General features: G+C 38.7%; 1 protein-coding gene across 1 annotated transcript in view; it reads right to left on the reverse strand.

Moving 5' to 3' along the window:
• Positions 1-2043: 2043 nt before the first annotated feature.
• The window catches only part of SEL1L2 (SEL1L2 adaptor subunit of ERAD E3 ligase), a 92972-nt gene continuing 69266 nt past the window's right edge, over positions 2044-25749 (reverse strand). Inside the window, exons 13-18 of the mRNA XM_045832617.1 lie at positions 24203-24351; positions 22900-23065; positions 22727-22801; positions 17886-18058; positions 2308-2436; positions 2044-2163 (exon numbers count right to left, since the gene is read on the reverse strand). Coding sequence (XP_045688573.1) covers positions 2044-2163; positions 2308-2436; positions 17886-18058; positions 22727-22801; positions 22900-23065; positions 24203-24351 — 812 coding nt within the window. The remainder of the gene's footprint in view (positions 2164-2307; positions 2437-17885; positions 18059-22726; positions 22802-22899; positions 23066-24202; positions 24352-25749) is intronic.

A 25749-nucleotide genomic window follows, 5' to 3' on the forward strand; every position in this document is an offset into this window, starting at 1 on the left:
TAACCCACTATTTCGTTCTCCTTCCTCATTTTGATCAGCATAAGTAATGACACCTTTCTTGTTTCTAGGTTGGATTTTCAAATAGGCAAGCAGGATCTTTTCCTGCCAAAACAACTGGCATTTTGGCTGCAAAATTGACTGCATGGCCCCAAAACCACCCAGATTGGTATCAAATCATCTGACACCATATTCCAACCAATTTGCCTTGAGCTTTTAAAGAGCATTGAAAGTCACAGTTTATGGAGCTCATTCAAAATGCCCTGTGATAGTCCCTTTACATATCTTATCTCATTTAATCTCATACCAGCCCTTTAAGATAGGTATTATTCTTCCCATTTTGCAGATCAGGAAACTGAGGCTCAAAGAGGTAAAATAGCTAAAGAATTATGGAGCTGAGATTCAAGCCTGACTTTTGACATGAATCATGTGCCTTTTGCACTCCCCGTGTCCACCCTGCCCTCAGCTCTGGGACCCTGCTTTGCCTGTCATGGAGAGAACTGGAGCATTTAGCTTCCATCCCAGGAGGCTGGTACCTTCTCTCTCTATGTGTTCTTCAAAGGTGATGCCACCAAATAGAACAGGGTTCCAAAGGAAGATGGAAGAGAGGCATGCAATGCTGGATAGACCCCAAATGATGATGTTTACTACACAGTTACTAATGGTGCTTTGATAGGAGGCCCTTGGTGAGGAGCCTGAGTCACAGCATGCCACAAGGAGCTTTTGCACATTAGGTTTATGATGTAGCTCACAAGATCAAGGGTCTATGTGTAATTTTTGTATGTATCAGATGCTGAGGGATCTGTGTTCCTGCCCTCCCAGGACTTGCCCTTCTCCCAGCCTCAGTAGTCTGTAGGAGCCAAGGCACCCATTTGTCCTCTTGAAAGGTTGCTATAAGAACATAAAAAAATTGATAGTCTTTATTCCTGATTCAGAACTAAATCACTAAGATGACAAGTTTTCAATGAAGTCTTGGGTGACTAGTCCCTAGTACCCCTCAAGTGGTCACTTCAACTAAGCAGGAAGTGAAATATTTTCTCAGAGAACAGGTCCCAAGCTTTGTCCATTTTTCATCCCAGGCCTGTGTAGGAAATTGTTGGGAACCACCCTGACTGGTATCAGAGGCTGAAACCCCCGCCCAAGCTAAGGCTAAGGGAACGCCCTTGGAACTGTAAGCCAGCAAGGAGACAAAAGCTTATCTCCCTGGCAGGAATGCTGCTTCTGCTGCTTTATTCATGACTGAACCCCCAAAAGCTTGGTCGGTTAGCCAAAGATGGGTAAGATTCCCCACGGGGGGAACGACCTAAGCCAGGCACGATCACTTTGGGAGGCCCCCCCCAAAAGAAGGACTTGGGGGGCTGCAGCAAAAGGGGGTGATGGACCCTCACTCCTCGGCTTTGACAAAGTCTGAGTTCTCAGCGTCTGGAAGAAAATCTCCTTATCTCTTGGTTACCTAGTTCCCTTGCTCCACCTAAGCCTGAAACAATGACAGGGTAGTACAGCTCGGTACTGAGAAGTGCGGATTTCCCGGGGTGATCAGGCCTAAGAAAGAACATGTAAATTACTGTGAAACCTTCTTTGTTTAGAATGCTCTCAGTTGAATGAGAAGGGTCTTAGGAGGAAGTTATTTTGTTCCTCAGTCTTACAGCTCTTTGACCCCCAACTCAATAGACCGGCAGAGTTCTTTGTTTTCTATAGTTCCTTACTTCCCCTAATGAGTACTGTACTTTACCTGAATTATTATGTAGCATGAGCCCAATAAAAGCAGGTATGGACGGTAAATCAGTGTGCTCCCCACTAGGGGGGGGTGGCCATTTCGTCCCTACTTCCCCACAGAAACTAGTCTGTCTCTGTGCATGTGGTGTTTTTTCTCGCGTGTTTATCGTCGAGCCATCCACAGCGTTCCGTGGTCACTGCTGGCTGGTGACCCACGCGCAACAGGAAATCTGCAGCAGACTCTTGAGTTTGACGAGGAAATTCTTTATTTAGTGAAGATAACATGGCATGAACCAGTTCCCACGAGCAGGTTTTCCTAGGATCCAGATCCTATCTGTACCGATTTCTAAGCAAGAACATCAGTGCAGCAACAATTAGGCCAATCACGAATAAATCCCAGTATGATCCAAGGTTATTGTCCAATTGTATCCATTTCCATCTCATTGTAAACTGCTGGGAAGAGATATTCTGTTAAAAAAAAAATCCAAGCCTCCCACTTTATTCAGAACCATCATCTCCCTTCATCCCACTACCTAAGAATTGCTTACTGGACTTTTTTTTCAGAAATTTGAGACCTGTTCAAGACAAACTTACATTAAAAAACCAGATATCTTGGAGCAAATGCACAGTTTCCAGTTTCATGAGGGCAAGGAATACAGGTATGTGAGCGTCAGGACTTGTTTCAGCAGCCATGTCATATAATCTCCTGGCCAAGTGAATGTCCTAGAAGTAGAAGAATAGGCCCATTCTCATTAGGTACAGATTCTTTAGGAGTAAATAACCAGAAGCCATTGTAATTTATCTTTGGTAAGCAAATGTTTATGTCCTATTCCTCAGAGCCTGTGAATATGTTATGTTACATGGCAAAGGGGACACTGCAAATATAATTAAAATTACAGAACTTAAGACAGAGAGATCCTGGGTTATCCAGGTGGACTCAGTATAATCACATGGGCCCTGAACCACAGAGTTTTCTCAGGGCTGAGGACAGAACAAAAAGTCAGACAAATGTAGTGGAAGGAGACATCAGGAGTTCTAGGCATGAGAAGGAGTGAAGGATTCATCCCTCCATTGCTGGATGGCCACATGGAAAGAATGAGAAGGAATGTGGACAGCCAGCAAGGAAATGGGGAGCTCAGTCCTACAAATGCAACAAACTGAATTTGGCAAATAACCTGAATGAGCTGGGAAGTGGATGCTTCCCCAGTGTGGAGAGCAGGACCAATAAAATGGCATTGGTCCAATCAAGATAGCATAAAGTATATAAAACAAAGTGGAGTCACTCATGTTAACCAAAATGGCTGCCAGTCAGCCATGACACTTTGGTTCAAGAGGGAAACTACTTAAGTCAGAGCAGAGACATCTGGCAGGAAAACACACCTAAGATATCTGCAGATATGATCAGAATAGCCATGTTTGCAGAGCGGGACCACCCATAGATAGGCTCCTGGGAAAATTCCCCACTTGTCATCAGGGGTGCCAAGATTTATTAAAAGACCCAGAAGGGTGGAGTACTCCACTTTCAAGGTATAACTGGGGCAGGTACCAGACCACTGCTGAGATAGTGAGCTCCACACACCAGAGTGCTGCTCCATGCCACACTGATCTCCCTTGGCATCAGCCACAAGAGGCTCTGCCCTGTGGGACTGAGGACTTTGCCTGCCCTGCTGCCCACCTGGCTCTGGAGATCCTTCCTTGCAAGATGCTGACAACTCCCTTGCCCACCATGCTGTTTCCTGGACCTGCAGATTGAGACTCTGGGACTCGGGTTCATTATCTCCCATTGCTTGCTCTGTGTGTGTGTGTGTGTGTGTGTGTGTGTGTGTGTGTGTGTGTGTGTGTGTGTGTGATATTTCTCTTAGATTGTTAGAGTGTGAGTAGGATGTTAATGTATGTTGATGTTCTACTTTGTTTGAACTTGCGTTCAATAAAAGCTGAGTGAACAGTATATTACCATGTGTGACTCTTGTCCTGTCCTTGGTGCCAGGCTGCTTAGCAGGCAGCTAGCCACCAGTTGCCTGGCTGGGCTCTTATTGGAAAGACTATCATGAACATATGCTCATGACACCCAGAGGCCCCTGGAAGGAACAAGACCTATGCAGAGAACGCAGTCAAGCTCACCCAGACTTCTGATCTATAGAAACCATGAGATAATAAACGTGTGTTGCTTTCAGCTGCTAAATTTGTGGTAACTTGTTACAGAAGCCATAGGAAACTAACACAGTCTTCAAAAACTTTTTTGGATACCCCTGGACCTGATACTAGGTATGATTCCAATTAAAGGGGCAAAAGAATGCTTGATATTAACAGTGCAGTTCCTTAAAATAAATGACAATACAAATAATAAGTATTTAAAATCCTAGTTTCCTTCATAGTACTTATCATAGCTGAAGTTACAGAATTTGTTTATTCATTTGTTGAAGACAAGTAGTTGGACTACCTGTTTACCTCTGAATTCCCAGTGCTTTATGCAGTGGTGAGTACATAAAAAACTTTGATATTACAGTACTTGTGGAATGAATAAATAAACTATTTTTGTTCTCAGGCTGGAATTTGATTCCTCAGAGGACATACTATATTTTTAGGGAGTTTTTTTTTAAAACTATAACATATACCATGGCACATAAACATTTTTTTCTTTAACTTTCACCTACTATGACTTGTTCTTATTTGCTTTATTTTTGCTTTGTTTTCCAAAATGAAGTAATGAAAAGGCTAAGCAGAGTTGCTTTTAAAGATTGAAGTGCCCTGGGCCAGTCCCAGAATTTTGCTTGGGTGGCCTGTGGATTATTTTCAAAGAAGAGGAAGAAGAGAGATTTTCGCCCCCCACAAATTGTGGTCATTCAGTATCTCTGTTGTTCCTCTCCATTTCCCAGAACTTTATTATACAGAGTTCAGTAGTTATGAATCCTTGAGACTTCTGCTAAACCATTTTTTGGGTAGTGTCCTCTTTCAGCTATGTTTTGCTTGCTATTTTTTAAGTTTTCCCAAAGCTTTGTGTCTAGTAAATTGATTTGTTGGAGAAAGAGGAATGATTTTGATTAAAACACTTAAAATTAAGGAGACTGAGCAAGTCTTCCTGGGAACAGAAAAAGTGGATGTTGGGGGTGGAAAACCACAAAAATAAAAACACCCCCCACTCTAATTTGTGTCTCTAATTCCAACAAATTGAGTGTTCGTTTGAAAGCACCCTGCAGATGAGAATGGCTGTGTCACCACCCTTCCCCTGCCCTTCCTCACACCCCCTCCTCCACACACGTTAAAGGCATATTGACTTGAATAGCTGAGGGAAAGGGGGCCTTTGTCATTATCTTAGGTATTCATTCTTATTGGAGGCAGGCAATAGTTATTATTTCTTCAGGCACAAACATCACAATTCAATCACTAGGTTTATAATGAAAAGTAGTGAGAAGTACCTTTAATGCCCAATCAGTCTCACAATTTGCATTGGGGGTGGGGTGGTATAGAAATCCTTTCTTTAAAATTCCCAGAGAAAGAAATTCCTGAACACCTGTGGTTATTTTGGGTAATCCATACAAAAGAAATTGTATTACTAGACTCTAGAACAGAGTCCTGTTCCTTATCCTGTTTAGCAAAAAATCCAAATAGTTCAAATAAAAAATTTCCTCGCAGTAGTTTTGATGATGACCAGAGTTCATTAAATAAGTTCATTATATACCTAATCGACTTACATTTAACTTTTCTGTGGTACAGTGAGTTTATTGGCTTTAACTTCAGTGATTTAAGAGATTATGTAAAGCAATCTACTGATTCTTCTTTCTTTTTCCCTTTTAAATATTTTGTTGTTTATGCTATTATATTTGTCCCAATTTTTCCCCTTTACCCCCTCCACCAGCCCACCCTCTTCTCCAACAGTCACTCCCTACACTGTTGTCCATATCCATGGGTCATGCATATATGTTCTTTGACTAATCCCGTCATTTTCTTCAAACCAGTCCCCACCTCACCCCTCCCTTCATAGCTGTCAGTCTATGTTTCTATGCTTCTTATTCTATTTTGCTCATTAGTTAATTTTGCTCACTAGAATCCACTTGTAAATGAAATCATACAGTATTTGTCTTTAACTGACTGGCTTATTTCACATAGCATAATAGTCTCTAGTACCATCCCTGCAATCACAAAAGATAAGAATTCCTTCTTTTTTACTGCTGCGTAGCATTCTGCTGTGTAAATGTACCACAGCTTTTTTATCCACTTATCTACTCATAGACACTTACGCTATTTCCAAATCTTGGCTATTGTGAATAACATTGCTATGAACATAGGGGTGCATTATATTATTTTTTTAAATATATTTTTTAAGATATATTTATTTATATTTATTTATTTATTTTTAGGGGGAGGGAGGGAGAAAGAGAGGGAAACATCAGTGTGTGGTTGTCTCTCACACTCCCCCTACTGGAGACCTGGCCTGCAACTCAGACATGTGCCTTAACTGGGAATTGAACCAGCAACCCTTTGGTTCACAGGTCAGCATTCAATTCATTGAACCACACCAGCCTAGCAGGATTCTTAGGATATATTTCCAGAACTGGAATAGCTGGGTCAAAAGGCAGTTCCATTTTTAATTTTTCTATGGAAACTCCATACTATTTTACAGAGTGGTTGTACCAGTATGCATTTCCACCAACAGTGCACTAGGGTTCTTTTTTCTCCACATCCTCATCAGCTATTGTTGTATGCTGATTTTTTTATGATAGCCATTTTGGTGGGTGTGAGGTGGTATCTCATCGTGGTCTTAATTTGCATCTCTCTGATGGCTAGTGATGTTGAGCATCTTTCCATATGTCTATGGGCCATCTGTATGTTCTCTTTGGAGAAGTACCTATTCAGGTTCTTTGCCCATTTTTAATTGGATTGTTTACCTTCCTGGTGTGGAGTTCTTTATATATTTTGGAGATTAAACCTCTGATGTATCATTGGCAAATATGTTCTCCCATTCAGTGGGTTTCCTTTTCATTTTGATGATGGTTTTTTTTAGCTGTGCAGAAGCTTTTTAGTTTGATGTAGTCTCATTTGTTTATATTTTCCTTTGTTTCACTTGCCCTAGGAAATGTATCAGCAAAAATATTGCTACATGAGGTATCTGAAATTTTACTCCCTATGTTTTTTTCTAGGATTTTTATGGTATTGTGACCTTTATTGAAGTTTTATATATCTTTTGTTCTTTCAAGTTTATTCTGGTGTATGGTGTAAGCTGGTGGTCTAGCTTCATTTTTTTTTTTGCAATAGCTAGTCCATTTTTCATAATATCATTTATTGAAGATACTGTCTTTACTCCATTGTGTGATCTTGCCTCCTTTGTCATGTATTAATTGATCATAAAGGTGTGGGTTTATTTTTGAGCTCTTTGTTGTGGTCTATTGATCAATGTGCCTGTTCTTATGCCACTACCAGACTGTCTTCATTACAGTGGCCTTGTAGTATAGTTTAGTACCAGGTATTGTGATCCCTCCAACTTTATTTTTTCTCAAGATTATTGTGGCTATTTGGGGTCTTTTGGTTCCATATAAATTTTTGGAGTATTTGTTCTAGATCTGTGAAATATGCCATTGGTATTTTAATAGAAATTGTGTTAAATCTACATATTTTTTGGGGTAGTATGGATATTTTAATGATGCTAATTGTTCCAATCCATGAACATAGTATATGCTTCCACTTATTTGTACCTTCCTCAATTTTTTTCTTCAGTGTCCTACAGTTTTCAGAGTATAGGTCTTCTTACCTCCTTGGCTAAATTTATTCCTTGGTACTTAATTTTTTTCTGTTGCAATAATAAATGAGATTATTTTATTGGTTTCTTTTTCTGATAGTTCATTGTTGGTGTATAAAACTGCCATCAATTTCTGAGAATCGATTTTGTATCCTGCTACTTTGCCAAATTAATTTATTAGGTCTGGTAGATTTTTGGTGGAATCTATATGGTTTTCAATGTACAATATCATGTTGTCTACATATAACAACAGTTTTACTTCCTCTTTTCTTATTTGGATACTTTTATTTCTTTTTCTTGTATGATTGCTCTGGATAGAACTTCTAGTACTATGTTAAATAAGAGTGGTGAAAACAGATATCCCTGTCTTGTTCCTCATCTTAAAACTTAACAATTTCAGATTTTTCCTATTGAGTATGATAGCTGTGTATTTTTCATATATGGCCTTTATTAGGTTGAGGTATGATCCTTCCATTCCCACTTTGCTGAGAGTTTTTATGATTAATGGGTGCTAGATTTTATCAAATGCTTTTTCTGCATCTATTAATGTAGTTATGTGATTTTTTCTTTCATTTTTGTTTATGTGAGATATCACAATTACAGATTTGTGAATATTGTACCAACCTTGCATTTCCAGGATAAATCATACTTGATTATAGTGTATGATCTTTTTAATGTAGTTTTGGTCTAGTTTGCGAATGTTCATCAGGGATATTGGCCTACAGTTTTCTTTCTTTGTTGTGTGTTTACTTGGTTTGGAATTAGGATATTACTGGCCTGATAAAAAGAGCTTGGAAATCTTCCCTCGTCTGGAATTTTTTGGAAATAGTTTGAGAAGGATAGATGTTAGTTTTTCTTTGAATGATTGATGAAATTTGCCTGTGAAGCCATTTGGTCCAGGACTTTTGTTTTTTGGGAGTTTCTGATTACTGCTTCAATTTCATAAGTTGTAATTGGTCTATAGATTCTTCTTAAATAAACTTTTTTCTAATTAAAACATCAGGTGTGCCAATGATCACATGTTCAGAATAGGTTCTTATAATTCAAAGTACAAGATTCTTCAGCAATAAAGTATCTTGTTTATGAAAATTATTCAGTTACATCATGCAGGAATTTTCTATCTCCAAATATTCGAGTGAATATAAAAAAATAATTTTTTTTTGTATTGTGACAGGTAGTTTTTTGAATAATTATGCTAATTCTAGAAAATTTTGAAAATATGAAAGTGAACAAACTTAAAAATCACCTATGATTTCACTGTACAGAGGTAAGTTCTGCACAGTGAATATATCATATTTTACATCATCCTTCCAGCATTCCAGTGTGTGTGTGTGTGTGTGTGTGTATTTTTAATTTAGAAATTTTTCACTTTGGGTAATATTATGTCTTCTTCTTTCAATATACTTCAACATATATGTATCCTAAAATATTCCTCTAGTCTACAATATTTTATTTTTAATGGTTGTATAGTGTCTCATAATAGGCTAATACTTATTAAATACTTTTACTGCTTGCCAGTCATTGCTGTCATTTAGTTAAACCTCATGACAGTTATATAGGGTAGATGATATTATTAACTCCATTTTAAAGATGAAGAAACTAAGGCACAGAGAAGTTAAATCACTTACTTAATTTCATGTGACTTGTAAGTAAGTGGCAGAGCTGAGATTCAAATCTGGATAGTATGCTTCTAACCTGCTCACTTAACAACTAGGTCCTAAAATATCTAACGGAATCATAATCTACCACACAAGAGTTTAAACAACATGTTTTTTATTTTGGAGCATTTTGGTTGTTTGTAGGTTTTTTCCCCCATGATTAATAAAGGTTTACACACTCAATTTTCCTCCCACAGTTCTGATTATTTCATTAGGTAGCTGATATTTATTTCAAGAATGGTTGTGACCATTTCTAGGAGCTGTATATTATTTCCTGTCATATTTACAAGAGGGCCATTTTATATATCTAACTTAAGCTTTTTTTTTCAGAAAATAATTCTATTCTAGTATTTAAAACTATAGTTGTAACACTCCATAGGTGTGTTAAGACCAGACAAATGAGAAATTAAAAAACTTTGTGCCATAATTACTTTTCTTTTTAACAGGACTATTTATACCTTATTCAGTATATGCAGTTTTTGTTTTCCCTGCAGGATCCAAAAATGTGTTATTAACTACGTTGCAATATTGTGATTTGTAAGAAAATATATATTTGGTCAATCAGATGACCAAAATATATTTCTCATATATTTAGTTTTCATCTACAGGTCCTGGCTCACAGCTCTGAAAACTCTTGGAATTTCCAAGTGCTTAGAGTAGTGATTTTCAGCTGGTATGCTGTGGCACACCGGTGTGCTGGAAGAATTTTTAAAACATGCAATACCTGACTATTATTTTTAAAACATGCAATACCTGATTATTTAGTCAGGGGCACTGACTGCTTTTCCCTTAGATAGTCAAAGAAGATAGTCAAACAGCCAACACAACAATAGCTGTCCTGTGTAATGAATCAAAATTATACCTATTTTTTGTCAGATTGGCAAAAAATATATTTTTGATATGCCACAGAATTTTAGTAGTTAGCTCATGTGTGCCATGAGATAAAAAAAGTTGAAAATTGCTGGTTTAGAGTGATAAATGTGCTTTTGAATGAGGTGAATTTTGGATGCACCTAAGTTTGTGGTTGTTAGGGGGTTGGAACTTTCATTTCCATCCCAGACCTTGGGGGTAGAGAGAAAAGCTGGAGGCTGAATTAATGGCCAATGACCATTGATTTAATCAACCATGCCCTTGTAATTAAGCCTTGTAAAACCCAAAGGGCTCAGAGAGCTTCCAGGTTGGTAAACCCATGGAGGTACTGGGAGAGTGATGCACCAGAGAAGGCATGGAAGCTTTGTATCCTTTTCTCATATACCTTGCCCTATGCATTCTATGCACCAGTATTCTAGTAAGTAAAATGTTTCTCTGATTTGCTGTTCTAGCAAATTAACCATACCTGAGTAGGGAGTTATGGGAATATCTGATTTACAGCTTTGGGTCAGAAGCACAGAACAGCCTGGGCTTATGACTAGTGTCTAAAGTTGAGGGTGGGGACAGCCTTGTCAGCTTTAACCTGTGGAATCTGATGCTATCTCTGGGTAGATAGTATAAAAATTGAGTTGAATATTTGGACACCCTGCTGGTGTCTGAGAATTAGTTGTTGGTATGGGAACACACCCGACCCATTTTAGAAATTGGGTCTCAGAGCACCTTAATTGATAAATCTAACTATGTATATTTGAAATTCATTTCCAAGGATAATTCCCAAAACACATTTTGTCTTCATTTAGCATAGATTTCCTAGTTATTATCTTAAAATATATACATGCTTTCTTTCACTTAAAAAGATTGCCATTTGTTTCTTATACTCCATGTTACAAAAATATTTTAGAACTGGATCTGACAGTACTTATCCCTCCACCTGAATTAATTGTTCTCCATTCACATGTTTATAGCACTTGTGTGAACATGCACTCATACCATTTTGGGCTTTCGCTAGAGCTATGGACATGTTTCTTTCATAGTAATCTGTGATCTCCTTGAAGGCTGTCTTGTTCCTCTTGTATGCTCAAAACCAAGTTCAGTGCTTCTTGACACAAAACAATTACTTGATAAATATTTGAGTGAATAAAAAAAAAGCAAGGCATAGTGCTACAGTAATTTTGAAGAAGATATCTTTTTAATTTGGGTGTTCATTGCAGGGCTCAGAGAGGGGATGATATTGAAACTACTCTTTGAAAAATGGATTGGTCTTCAATGGGCAAAACTGTGGGAGAAGGTGAGTCTAGCAAATGGAGTGATATGACCAAAGGTCAGGAGGGTTTAGTTCAAACTCTTTTGGTGGGGAGAAAAAGTAGTTTAGAAGATTTACAGGGAATGAACTACCAGGATAGGAAGTTTGGACTTCATTAGGCAATTGAAAGTAAATAAGTTTTCTTTATTTTTATGTTTGCTTGCTTATATTTTTCTTGTGTGTGTGTGCATGTTTGTGGGGGGGGGGGGTTAAGATGGAAAGATAATAGTACCAGAGTTATCAAGAATAATCTGATGGTGCTTTGTTAGATGGATTATACATGGATTAACTAAAGTAATGCTATATCTGTTACAAATAACTCCCCTCCCCAAATTGCAGTGGCTTAACACATTCAACATTTCAAGTGGTGTTTGTAGGGGAACTTACTGAGATGCAATATGGCTCCAGCAGCAAAGGCATCTAGGAAATGTTGGACACTTAACTCTCTGTAGCCTCAGTTTTGGCTGACTCCCCAGAAAACAGAAATTTCATGCCCCAGAAAGGTTAATGAATGTGTAGAGTATAACAAATTCCTGATGTTATCTGTTAACATGCATTGTTTTTTCTGATGGTCTACATGACTACCGACCATATGATTTTACTACTAACCCCCTATCAAAAAGAGACCCTGTCCTGGCCTGCCACTACTGGGAGCAGATGCCTTGCTTATATATGTAAGTTTCTCTGTTAAAGCTCTTTTGAATTTGAATAAGGCTACATGTCCATTCTTCAGAATTGATCCTGAATTTGGATTTTTGGGGCTCTCCCCCAGCAGTGTTCCAGGTTGGTGAAGAATTTTATTCATGTGAAAACTGAGGGGCCCAAGCTCCTTCTAGCATGTGGTTCTGCCATTTCCTAAAGCTTCTGTGTCTTCTGCATTCAGTATTAGTCCAGAAACAACACCTTCACTTTTACTTCCATTCCTTTGGTAAGAACTACAAACATGGATGTGAAGGGAACCTGGAAATGCAGGTTCTGACTAGGAGACACATCCCAGCAGCAAGACCTCCCTGTGGATTGGGCATTACAAGTAATTAGTGGACAGAGCTACCCCTGCCTTATATTTAAAAAGGAAAATGTGGATGGGAGACCCCTGAAAAGCCTTTACAATAAACCTATGTGAATATAAATTTGGACCTAAACCAGTATATGGACAGAAGGAATGGGCAGGAAGGCATAGGCAATAGGTTTTGTTCTTGGTTGTATTTCTGAAGTACTTCTCGACTTCTGGCCAAGACAGAGGTGTAGGTAGATACACTTTGCCTCCTCGCACAACCAAAAGAAGGACAACAACAAATTTAAAACAAAAGTAACCAGAACTGCCAGAAAATTAAACTGTATGGAAGTCTGACTGGTAGGAGGGGCAGAGACCAGCAACCAGGGCGGAGAGGACATGAAGCATGGTGGTGGCTAGAAGACCAGGGTGAGTGAGGTGGCAGCTGGTGGACCAAGTGGTCCCACATTTGAATGGAGATAAACTGGGAGGAACAACTGGAGAGTGAGACAGACCATGCAACTCAGGGTTCCAGCCTGGGAAATAAAGCCTCAAAACCTCTGACTGTAAAAATCTATGGGGGTTGCAGCAGTGGGAGAAACTCCCAGCCTTGCAAGAGTTTGTTGGAGAGACCCATAGGGTCCTAGAAGGTACACAAAACCACCCACCTGGGAACCAGCACCTGAAGGACCCAATTTGCTTGCTGGTAGCATGGGAAGAGACTAAAAGTCTGCTGAGAGCTGAGCAAGTGGCATTGTACCCTCTTGGACCCCTCCCCCACATAGAGTGCCACAACACAGCAACACAGGTTGCTCCGACCTGGCCAATACATAAGGCTCTGCCCCTTACTACTGAACAGGTTGCCAAGACAAATAAATATGGTCCAAATGAAAGAACAGATCAAAGCTCCAGAAAAAAAAACAACTAAGCGGTGAAGAGATAGCCAACCTATCAGATGCATAGTTCCAAACACTAGTAATCAGGATGCTCACAGAAATGGTTAAGTATGGTTGCAAAATAGAGGAAGTAGTGAAGGCTCTACAAAGTGAAATAAAGGAAAATGTACAGGGAAGCAACAGTGAAGGGAAGGAAACCGGGACTCAAATAAAAGGTTTGGGCCTGAAGGAAGAAATAAACATTCAGCCAGAACAAAATGAAGAAACAAGAATTAAAAAAAAATGAGGAGAGGCTTAGGAATCTCTGGGACAACTTAAAACATTCCAACATCTGAATCATAGGGGTGCCTGAAGGAGAAGAGAATGAGCAAGAAGTTGAAAACTTATTTAAAAAAATAATGGAGAACTTCCCTAATCTGGCAAAGGAAATAGACTTCCAGAAAGTCCAGGAAGCTCAGAGAGTCCCAAAGAAGTAGGACCCAAGGAATCACATACCAAGGCACACTGTAATTCCATTACACAAAATTAAAGATAAGGAGAGAATCTGAAAAGCAGCAAGAGAAAAGGAGAGTTACCTACAAAGGAGTTCCTATAAGACTATCAGCTGATTTCTGAAAAGAAATCTTGTGGTCAAGAAGGGGCTGGAAAAAAGTATTCCAAGTCATGAAAGGCAAGGACCTACATGCAAGATTACTCTATCCAGCAAAGCTATCATTTAGAATGGAAGGGCAGATAAAGTGTTTCCCAGATGAGGTCAAGTTAAAGGAGTTCATTATCACCAAGCCCTTAGCATATGAAAAGTTAAAGGAATTTATCTAAGAAATAGAAGAAGATCAAAACTATCAACAGTAAAATGACAACAAAGTCACAGCTATCAACAACTGAACATAAAAAGCAAAAACAAAAGCAAACTAAGCAAACAACTAGAACAGGAACAGAATCACAGAAATCTAGATCGCATGGAGGGTTATCAGAAGGGAGGCAGGGAGAATGGAGGAAAAGGTACAGGGAACAGGAAGAATAAATGGTAGGTACAAAATAGACAGGGGGAAGTTAAGAATAGTATGGGAAATGGAGAAGCCAAAGAACTTATATGTATTATGCATGGACATGAACTAAGAGGCGGGGGGGGGGGGAATGATGGAGGGAGTGGGGGTGGAGGGGAATAAAGGGGGTGAAAAAATAGGACCACTCTGATAACATAATCAATAAAATGTATCTTAAAAAATAAATAGAAAAATATGAAACCTCCAAACCTCTCTCATGCATCCTCTGAAACTCTACTTGATTTCACCTTTCTAGATGTGAACACTTCTGACATTTAACATCACAGATTGATTTTGACTATCTTTTTGCTTTATCTAAATGGAATCATAGTGTGTTCTCAGTTGTGTCTAATTTCTTTTACTTGATATTAACTTTGTGAACTTATTCATGTTGTTAAATAGGTCTTTTTTTTTTTTTGCTGTGTTTTCTGGTAAATTCTAATACTGAATTTCTAATAAGTAAATATTCAAGTGTAACCATCACCACAGAATCCTCTATTGTGCCCCCTATTAACCTAAAAATAAAAGGCCAAAGTGAAAAAGCATTTTAAAAATATTTCTGAAGTACTTCTGAATCAAGTATTAATTGAGAGTTTCATAACAACTTATGCAATGAATATAGAATTATATATAGATATAGAATTTAGAATTTCTAAATTTAGAATTGGGAGGTCATCTCCCAATTTTTTCCCAGGTAGTTATTTTTTGTTCTCAGAACAATGGTACAGTCAGTTCTGGGTCACAGTTTAAGTCAAAAACTTATTGAGCTTAATCAGAAGCCAGAAATTGAGGAGTGACATGTTCTTAGTGAAGCTATGAGGATAACTCTCCTACATCTCCCCAGTCCCAATGTTCTCTCTAAAAGTAGAGCATTAACAATGACCTGTATTTTTACATTCACAATGAGTTGATTTATATTTCACTTTCTTCTCCTAGAGGGCTTAAATACAGAGTTTATAAAGCCTGATTCTACTCTATGTACTTTTTGATGGTCAGAGAAATCCTTGTAATAATATTACACTCATCTTTCCCACTGGTTGCACAAGGATTAAGTAATAAAGAGGGCTGTGAGGTGCCTTGCTGAAGAAATGCTTAATTGCTGGATGATTTAAGTGCCGGGAAAACCTGTTCTAATTGTTTTTCTTTCATTAACCATCACTAGGAACAAAGTTTGGGCTTATTCATTTTAAGATATTCATTTAAAAATATTCATTTAAGAATTAGAAAATGTGGAATCTCCTTGTTAACCTGACTGTGATAACAAAATTAATATACTTGGCACCTGAGTACTTGGTTATTATTTTATAATTGCTAAACAGAAGAAATTAATAAAGATAAAGAGCAATGGCTCCTCATTAACTAAATATAAAATTCCCATATCTTCCCACCTCAGGTCTGAGGTTAAGTGCAGGCTGTGTGTATGTGTGCACCTGTGTGCATGCACACATGTGTGTTATTTATTTTTTTTACATGTGGAGACTTTCTGTAGAAAATATGTATGTCTGTGTCTGATTGATCAAAATGAACTAACTACCCATGATAAAACAGAAACCCTGACAGAAAAGAACAGAAATGTGGTAAGAAAGAAACTTCAGAAGTTTTTCTAAAGGTATGAAATGTATGTCTTGACAACTGCTATCAGACATTGTGAAGAAAGTGCCTCGGAGAGCCATCAACGGTGACTCCAGAGAAGAAAAGCAGACCCTCTGACACAGCTGGCCAGATGGCACCAGCAGGGAGTGTCCTCTCTGGCATAGCTGAATGTCCTGAGTCCTTCTGGAATCACAGGGGGGTTGGAGAGTTAATTTGATTTTCACTTACGGAGTGGGGTCACTTTTACCTTTTATACAGACAATGACCCTCTTACCCTTGTTATGCTTTGCGTGGAGAATGATGAACAAAAGCTTTAATCTTTTTGAAGCCTTACAGTAGCAGTCAGTCACATTCTCTTCTGATCTAAATACCAGTCATTCCACACACACACTAGCTATAAAGTCCTTTTACAAAGGCTTATTCATTTTATCCTTAGAGCCTGGGGCAGGACAGGTATCACTATACTATTTACAGATGTGATGACAGTTGGAAGGGAACTGGGTGTGGCTAAATTATATCTCAAGAATCATCTAATACAGGTATACATCCAAACCCATTATCTTCCACTTCCGGAATTTTATAAACACAGGAAGCTTGCAGCTGCTAGGAATGGGGAAAACACACTGGATTTGAAGTTGACATTTTTTTCCACTACTTAGGTGCTGGGGCTGATGAAAAGTGATCAGCCAAAAACAGACAAACAGGCCACAGTGGAGTACAGGAAGGCAGGGATCTTCACCACTGGATTTTCAGGACCTGAATAAGACACTCTTGATTGCAATGTGAACCATTAGCAGTTGTCAGGTAGGAAATTCCCTACCACTAATTCTCAAATACTAGCACAACTGGAAGAAAAAGACAGCATTAAAAAAAAAAGCATAGAAAATTTGATAACCCCTCTTTATTTGGATCTAGAAATGCAGCCCAGAATATAAACACTGAAGTGAAACATGTTCTTTAGCACTAAGAATGACAATGCAAGGCCAACTCTTTTCTCCCAAAACATGGGGTCTGACAGTCCTGGGTTCAAATTCTGACACCGCTACTGGTAAGTTCTGCAAACTTGGCCATGTGACTTAACCTTTCTGTACTTCAGTTTCTTGATGCATACATTGAGGACAATTATAGAGCTTATCTCATTAGTGACTGTGTGATTTAAATGATATAGTATATATAATAAACCAATACCTGACTATTCTCATTATTGATATTTAATACATTTCTCACTCTATCAGATCCAAAGCCATTTTCTACCTTAATTACACTTACTGTCTAAGAGATTTATTTACCCAATAGTTCCTTGTTTTGTGAACTCATTTTCTTTTTTTTTTAAGAGTTTATTTATTTTTAGATAGAGGGAAAGGGAGGGAGAAAGAGAGGGAGAAAAACCATCAATATGTAGTTGCATCTCATGCACCCCTTACTGGGGGCCCTGGCCTGCAACCCTTGTGCCCTGACTAGGAATCAAACTGGTGACCCTTTGGTTCCCAGCCAGTGCTCAGTCCACTGAGCCATAACAATCAGAGCTGTGAACTTGTTTTCTTAATGAATATCGCTCATCTCCTCAAGTTACAGGTAATCTTTGAAGGGTGGAGATCTATTTTCTTGGGCCTTTTTAGAGTGCTCAGCACTCTGTCATGAACACAGTGGGTGTTTCATAAGACATTTCTAGATTAATGTCACTTCAGTATCCATCTCTAACCTCATTCCCACTTTCTCCTTGTTAGTGAGAGCTTTAGAGTCAATGGAAAAGGCCCAGAGGTAGAAGGGAGTTGGGGCAGAGTCCACTAGTATTTCTGGAAAAACCATGAATTTATAAATCAAATTGGCCTAGACTAGATTTATTTTACTCATTAGTTATGTCCTTGAGTATAAGTGGAGAAAATAACTTCTACCTCATGGGGTTCTTATTAGGGTAAGTAATATGTGTTGGCATGTAGGATGGACTTAGCAGGTGTTAAATCTTTTTCTTCTTTCCTCTGTATTTTGATGACATCCATGAAATGCAAGACAATTATAAATTTTCCCTTCCAATAGAGCTGCCATTACTAGGTTTGGACTATTACCAACACAATTACCTTTGCGACACCTAATCCGTGTTCATACATGTAAGCCAGATTGAACATGGCTTGTGCGTTGTGGTATTTGTGAGCTGCAATGCTGTAATGTGTGGCTGCTGTTTGATAGTCCTCCTTAGTCCCGTAGGCATAGTAATGGTAATCTCCAACTTTTATTCTAGCAAACGCATTGCCTGATAGAAATATTAGAAAGAGAAGATCTCAAATGATTCATATACATTTCCTAGTAACTCGACCTAATGAATATACTGTATTTTTCAGACTATAAGACACAGTCCCCCCCGCCCCCCAAATTTGGGAGGAATAATGGTTGTTAATGTTGCTATTGAGTTCTGTTTACATTTACATTGGTGAAATATTATGTTACTTATGTTATTAAATATTTTACCACATTTTTTGCTTCAAAAATTTTTTTCCTATTTTCCTACTCTAAAACCTAGGTGCATCTTATGGTCCGAAGAATACAGTGTGTGTGTGTGTGTGTGTGTGTGTGTGTGTGTGTGTGTGTGTGACCATATTAATATATATATGTGTGTGTATATATATATATACATATATATATGAAAAAAAATGTTTTAAAAGATTTTATTTGTTTATTTTTAGAGGGGAAGGGAGGGAGATAGACAGAGAGAGAAACATCAATGTGCGGTTGCTGGGGGTTATGGCCTGCAACCCAGGCATGTACCCTGGCTGGGAATCGAACCTGGGACACTTTGGTTCCCAGTCCGCACTCAATCCACTGAGCTACGCCAGCCAGGGCTTATATATGAAAAATTTTATACTCAGAATCCAAGAATCAGGATTAGATATAATTTATGGAATACAAAACATAATAACACTCACTGCTAGTCATCTTCTCTGTGGGGTAACTCTGATGGTATGGTATAAATGTTCTTAAAACATAAAAAAAGATTCAACATAAATGGTGAATCTTACCTTCTAATTTTGTGTTTTGAAGGTAGGTCAACTCTGGGGAAACTGGATTCCACCCCTCCCATTATCAGATTTCACTTATAATCTTTACTCTCCTGAATCATGTGTTTCTCCTTTTCCTAGATCAATCCAATCAGTCATTCAAACATACTTGGTATTTTCCATCAGGCAAAACCCTTTCTCTATCCCACAGTGTCTTCTAACTACTCCCATTTCCTATTTCTTTTACACTAACCATCTCCAAAGCTTCACCTCCCATAGACTCTTCAACCCACTCCAATTTAGCAACTGCCCCGCTCCTGCATTAAATTACTACTTTCAAGGTCATCAATAACCTCCATGCAGCCAAATCCATTGGCCACTTCCCTGTCCTTGGCCCACTGGACCTCTAAGCAGCACTGCAGCCATTGGATCTATCTTCCCAAGCACTTTCCTCTCTTTACATCAATGACATTACTGCTTCTTGATTCCCTCCTGCCTCAGAAGCCTCTCTTTTCTAACCCTTGCCTGACTTCTCCTCTACCCAAGTTCTAAATTATGAAATATCAAAGGCTTGCTATTTGACTCATTTTTTCCCTTTCTTCCCTCCCTTCTTTTATCTCCTTCCCCACCCCCTTCTCTTCCCATTACTCTCCTGTATCTCAACTCTTTCTCTAGGTTATCTCATCTAGTTCTGTGGCTATCTTTATGTTTACTATTACTGAAAGTATACCTGTAGTTCTGCCTCTTCCCAAGCCCCAGACTCTTATAATTGTCATATTGACTTCTCTACTTGGATCTAAATCATAAAACATTCAACAGAGATTCTTAACACCCTGCTATCCCCTCCCCCAAACAAAATCAGTTTCCTCCCTAACTCAGAGCCACTACCACCAATGTTCAGGGCATAAATCTAGGAAAATTATTTCTAATTCTTTTCCCCAATTTCCATCACCAAATCTATCCAGAAGTTGGTTCTACTTCTAAAACACACCTGTTTCCTGCATTCTCTTCCACATCTAGTCCAAGCTTGGAATACTATAATAGCCTCCAAACTGTTCTTGTATCTTATCAACATTTTTTCTGCACAACAGCCAAGGTGATCTTTAAAAATGTAAAATTTAATCATGTTATTCCCATGTCAAATCCTCCATGTGCTTTAGTTTGCATTTGCAATTATATCCAGACTCCTTACCTAACCTACAAGTCATGCTTCATCTACCTTCTGCCTCCCCGACTAGCTTTATCTCATGTCACTTTCTTGATATGCTCTAGCCTTTTTAACATTTTTTAATATTCCTTCAACACACTTAGCTTATTTTTGCCTTAAAATCTCTGCAGTAAGATTCTTCAAGTCCCTCTGCCTGGCATGTTTGATATTTCTCTGACTCTTTATGTGGCTAGTTTCTCGTAATTCAGGCCTCATCACAAATGTCACTTCCCTCCTAGACACCTTCTCTGACTACCTTGTGTCAGGGATCTGTTCAGCTTTCATCACAGTAGTTATCTATATCATCTCCATGTTTTATTTTATTCACAGCCCATATGACAGTTATTTTATTTGTTTACTAGTTTAGTTTCTCTCTTTCTCATGAGGGCAAGAATTTATAAGCTCTGGATCACTAGGATAGTCCCAGAACTAGAATGGTACTTGGTAAGTATTTGTGAAATGAATGCATAGACATGGTAGGAAAATTTTAGAAAATGCTTTCCCCAGATGTTAAGTATTTTAGAATCTTACTTTCCAATAAGCATGGATAAATTCAAGAGTAGAAAAATTCATATGACATTTTATGTTACAAGACTTCAGGTTTTTTTTTAAGATCTCTTAGGGATGACATCTAAGGGTCTCTTTGGAGTACATGGTTCCATCCACTAGGACAATGCTGATTGGAAAGATGAGGGAATGCTCATCTAGGGCATTCATCTCAGCTGTGGCCAATCCCTCTAGCACAGTCTAGGCTTGCTTGGAAAAGGAAGAACTCTCCTGTGTGGTATGATTTGAGGTATATCATGAAGGGCTATAGGATTCCTTCCAAATTCCATTTGGTCTAGTGCAATGCCTAAAAATTTTTGGAATTGATTATCCTGGGCACTGACGTTCTTTTAATCTGCTAGAATCCTCTATTAAAATGTAATACCATGAGCCATCTTTAGATCTTTCTGAGCATAAAATCCTTAAGCTGCCAGGATATTATTTATCAGGGTTTGCTTCCCTGGTGCTTCAGATGTACAGGTAGCTGGCAGTATGGTCTTATGGAAATGATGCCCAGGAGAGGGGTCTGCAGGATCCTGGAGAGGCAAGAAGCTCCAGAAGCCCTGAGGAGAAACCCACTGTATCTATAATTTTGCCAAAGGTACTTTCTTTTGACCCTAAGATTCCTTCTGTGCCATAACCACAAAAGGATAGGACTTCTGTACGTTTTTGAGCTGTATGAGCAGTAAGCAGAACCCTTGAAGCCTCTGAGAATGGAAAGCAGTGAACAAGTAGGGTCTCCAGAGGATTCAGATCCACCCTAATTAGGGAACTAACTGGGGGCATGTGGGGATCCTGACAGGCTACCAGGAGTCACTTGACAGTGATAGGGATTTCCCCTTCAATTATACAGTCATAGGACGGTGACTGAGTCCTGATGGTTCAGCATCCTCCTCACATACAGTAACTGCTGAAAGAAGCACTACCAGTGACTGATTAGAACTTTCATTACTAGATTTTCTAACCTCAAGTGAGCTACATCTTTGGGGACATTCATGCTGACCTCTCTTGTGACATGTAATTATTTTTAGCGGTCTGACATTATTATATTGGTGAATTCTGTTTAATATTAATGTTTTCTCATTATCAATGGCTCTTGGTGAAATTTCCACACCATTTCCTGGCTTGGAATAAACTAGTATTTGCTGCAATTGGGCTAATTTGCCATACCTGGGAGGTTGCTGGTATCATTTCTCACTCCACACAAGGTCTTTATTGCATTTAGAAAGAATAGACTTTTCTTTTTTAGGGAATTCCTCACTAAAATTTCATGGTTGGCTTGCTGCCGTGTTACCAGTTCACCTGGGTATGAGAAGCACTACTGTGACTTCTTCCTCTGCCTCATATTAGTATCAGCTGAGAAACATTTTTTTAATCCCACTCACTTATTGTAGAAAGGATGATTTGGCCTCAGCATGGGAAAATTTTAAGAAACTTAATTGGAAGTAAAATTACTCTCTTACTGCAGGAGAGTTCCTCATGTATACAAATGCCAAGTGACAGTTTTGCAGTATCTGTCTGCTCTTAGTAATATAGTTTTAGGGAAAGAATGGAATGAGACATAATGATGCAAAGCTTCCCCACTAAATGCTATGTTAACATTCCTTATCACATGTGATCCCTTCAAGTGGGGCATGAGAACTCCAGGAAAGGAAAGAGGATCTGGCCAGTTAACTCTTTTTTTTTTTTTTTTGATGGTAGCATGCTAATGGTTATAATAGAGATCTAAAGTTTGTAGTAATCATCAATGTGCTATTTTAAAAGAAATCAAATTAAGTCTTAGAGCCATGTGTATTTTTACCTACAAACTCATTGAGACATAGACCAATCTCTAATTAAATTCAGAAAAAGCTCAGCAAATGACTGAAGCCAGACCAAGAAAATTGGTTTCTTGAATAAAACTGTCATGTTTCAAACAACTGTTCTGCTTCCATAGAGACAGAGCCACAGAACAATTCATATGGTTTGCTAAAGTGAGGACCTTGAGAATACTAAAGAAAAGAAAGGTTTAGAAATGGCATGCAACCAAAGGCTAACCCTAACATCAGTACAATGTGAAATACCACCTACTTGATATTCTGCAACTCTCTGCCTCTGTACCCAAGAACTCAGTAGAAGCAAATGAGATGAATAATAGTGGACAGGGAACAGATAATTTATCTAGGTTCTATACCTTGAATAGCAGCTCGATTCCACAGGAGAAGTGCCATTGGATACATCTTCTCTTTTTCAATAATTTTAGCCTTTTCTAAAATAAAGGAGACATTCCATTAGGAAGACTTAAAATGCCCCTATAGTAAAGTCACATATGAATATGTATGATTAAGGAATTTTAATTTATCTTACTAGATTCCAAAATGAATGCTGAATTGCTTTGAGCTACTTCATAGCCCATTTCTGCAAGTAGTGCATATTGAGCAAGAGAAGAATCTATATCACCATCCTTATAGGCAAAGTATGCTGTCAGGAATTTCTCAGCCCAGTGTCCTAGTTCACAGACACCTTTATAGAGCTGTATATGGGAAGAGAAATCAAATAGATTAGTTAGCCAATATACTTCATTCCAGGTAAAAGATAAATGACATCATTCCTCAGGTCCTGCTGGCCAGCCAGACAAGGATTTCTGGTCTAAAGCATGGCATTTGCAAATGATTTAGGGTGAAGAATTAGTACCTTTCATGGAGACAAAGATTATAAGTGGTCTTTCCTTTTTTGTATTGAGCTGAAACTTTCTTAGGCTTATTTTATGTTTTATAATAAACTTTCCTGAGTTGGAGGCTGTTTGGCAGGACAAGACTCTATCGACCTCTGTTTTTAAACAAAAGGCCTTCCTGGGCACTGCTGCTCTGAGAAGGGGAGTTATAAGGCTGAAGCTGGTGTGGAAAGGAGAGAATGAAAGGGAGACAGTGCCTGCGGGTATAGGTGACATAACCATGAGGGAGCTGTGTAGAGATCTATGGGGACAAACGTCAACTTAGCTGAATAGCCCTTATGTAAACAAAAGAGGTTAGCCATACATAATTCATTAGGAGTTGGCAAAGGAGCAAATCTAAAGATAGATTATTATCTGGCAGCTTTTGAAATGAGTTTCAGACAGGCCAGATAGCAACATGGAGGCATTTATATTGGTGCAGTGGAAGTGTTTAATAAATCAAAGAAAGACATTAAGATCCTAAAAGCATTCTTTTGAAAAGTACATTCCTGGCTCAGGCTGAAATACTTCACTTTTTCAGTTGTCAACCAAATCATAACATACCTAAGGACCCTGCTTTTGGGGAAGAAGTTAACTACATTTTCTAGGCTAGATCAAGCCTTTCATTTCCTAAGCTGCATTGCCCAATCCCACTGGAAGTGCCAAATTGCCCTGGTGATTCGATTGAAGACTGAAACAGAGCTTCTTAACTGAATTCTGAGGGAGCTCTGAACTGATGAAAAGCCAAATGCAAGAGCAGAGGGATCATTTCTCTTCCTCCGTTTCCCAGCCTGAGTTACATCAGTGCTTTTCTCCTCTGACAACTGTCAGGGTACACATTGTCAACTGGAAGAACAGAGGTAATATCTATAAAATCAAAGACACCAACAATTTCAGGGCAGTATCACTTTTTCTGAAAGATAAATTAAAAGTACTTAAAAACATCTCATCATTTACCTCCACAGCAGTTCTGCATGATCTCAACACTCCTGTTCCTGTTGAGTACATCTCAGCCAGGTAATAAATGGCAAGGGGCTGCCCACTCTGAGATGCTGAGTAAAAGTATCTGAAGGCAAGTTTATAATCCTTCCATACTCCAGAGCCAGCTGAAAATGGAAATCATTCTGAGTTACTGCTTATTTCTATTTTTCATATTATAATCTTTGTACAGAATGGTCATAGTGATGCCTACTCTTTTAAATGGATGGAAAAAGCCAACCAAAAATTAAGCTGTTCTAGGGCCACTGTTTTGGGGGTGGGAGGTTGAGTTTGATTATAAGTATGAATATGGAAACTTTTGTTTATGAAAATATTCAGAAAAGCAAAGCACTGTTTAGTCTCATGAAAATATCTTGTCAATATAGTATAATAAAAGTTAATAAATAGGAGAGCAAATGGTGGTCTCTGAGGACCAGAAGCCTCACCATGATGTGTCTCTCCATCCTTGTCATACCTTTATGCCAGGAAAGCAATATAGCTCCTCCCAGTTGTAACTATGGAGTTTGCAGCAGGCAAATCCCAGCTCCTGAAGGTCCTGCTGGTACTCAACTCGGGCTTGGAGCTAGGGACAGCGAATTAACATACACCCAGCAGCTGGGACTCTGGTCCTGGCTCTTCTTTGTGAGTTGGGCACCTCCAGGGACTTCATTTGCAAAAGGAGGGACTTTCAGTAGTTGGTCCTTAAGTTCCCCTCCAGTACTAATGTTTCATAGCCTTTAGAAGCATGCCCTGTAGTGGATATTAGCAAATGCTCTAGGGGCAGATTGCTTGGATTTGAATCCCAGGTTCACTGTGATCTTGGCCAAGAAGTTTAACCACAGTACAGCTCAGTTTGCTCATCTATAATCTATGGGAAACCCCCTAGACATTTTGAGATAACTAAATGAGTTAATACATATAAAGACTAATAAGCATTAGCTATTATTATTACTTTTATTCTAGAAACTTAAAGGATAGATCCTGAGCCTGTGATTTGGAATAAACTAGAGAAATAAGGCCATCTTAGGTAACTCCCCAAGACAGTACAGAATAAGCCCTTTCTCAGGCTACTGTGGAAAATGCCAGCTGACTTTTTAGCCAGCTCTAACCTCTTGGATGATGCAGCCTACTGTTACACTAGCCCAACCTCTGACAGGAAGGTCTTAGTTTAGTGACTCAAGTATGTTCAGATCTCCTGATACCTGCCTTGACCATGCCCCATCTCAGTCCCCACAGAGATTATTACAAATCTGTATGGCTTTCTAAGAGCTCCTACACCAATCACTCTACCTTTGCTCTTGGAAGCAATTTTTAAACTGACAGCTCACTGAGGAAATCCTCACCTGCCTCTTTCCCCTGTCCCTCAGATATACATATGTATTATCTTTTTCTCCCTGCCTTCATCTTTGGATATGAGAAATCCCTCCTCTATATCAAGCATATAGATCCTAAAGCCACCCAACTTTTTCCAGAACCCCTTTTCATCAATTATTTCATCTCTCCCATGATTCATTAACCACCTTCAT

The sequence above is a fragment of the Phyllostomus hastatus genome, unplaced genomic scaffold (genome assembly GCF_019186645.2).
Source record: "Phyllostomus hastatus isolate PE091 unplaced genomic scaffold, TTU_PhHast_1.1 phas_contig_17, whole genome shotgun sequence".
NCBI classification, from domain to species: Eukaryota; Metazoa; Chordata; class Mammalia; order Chiroptera; family Phyllostomidae; genus Phyllostomus; species Phyllostomus hastatus.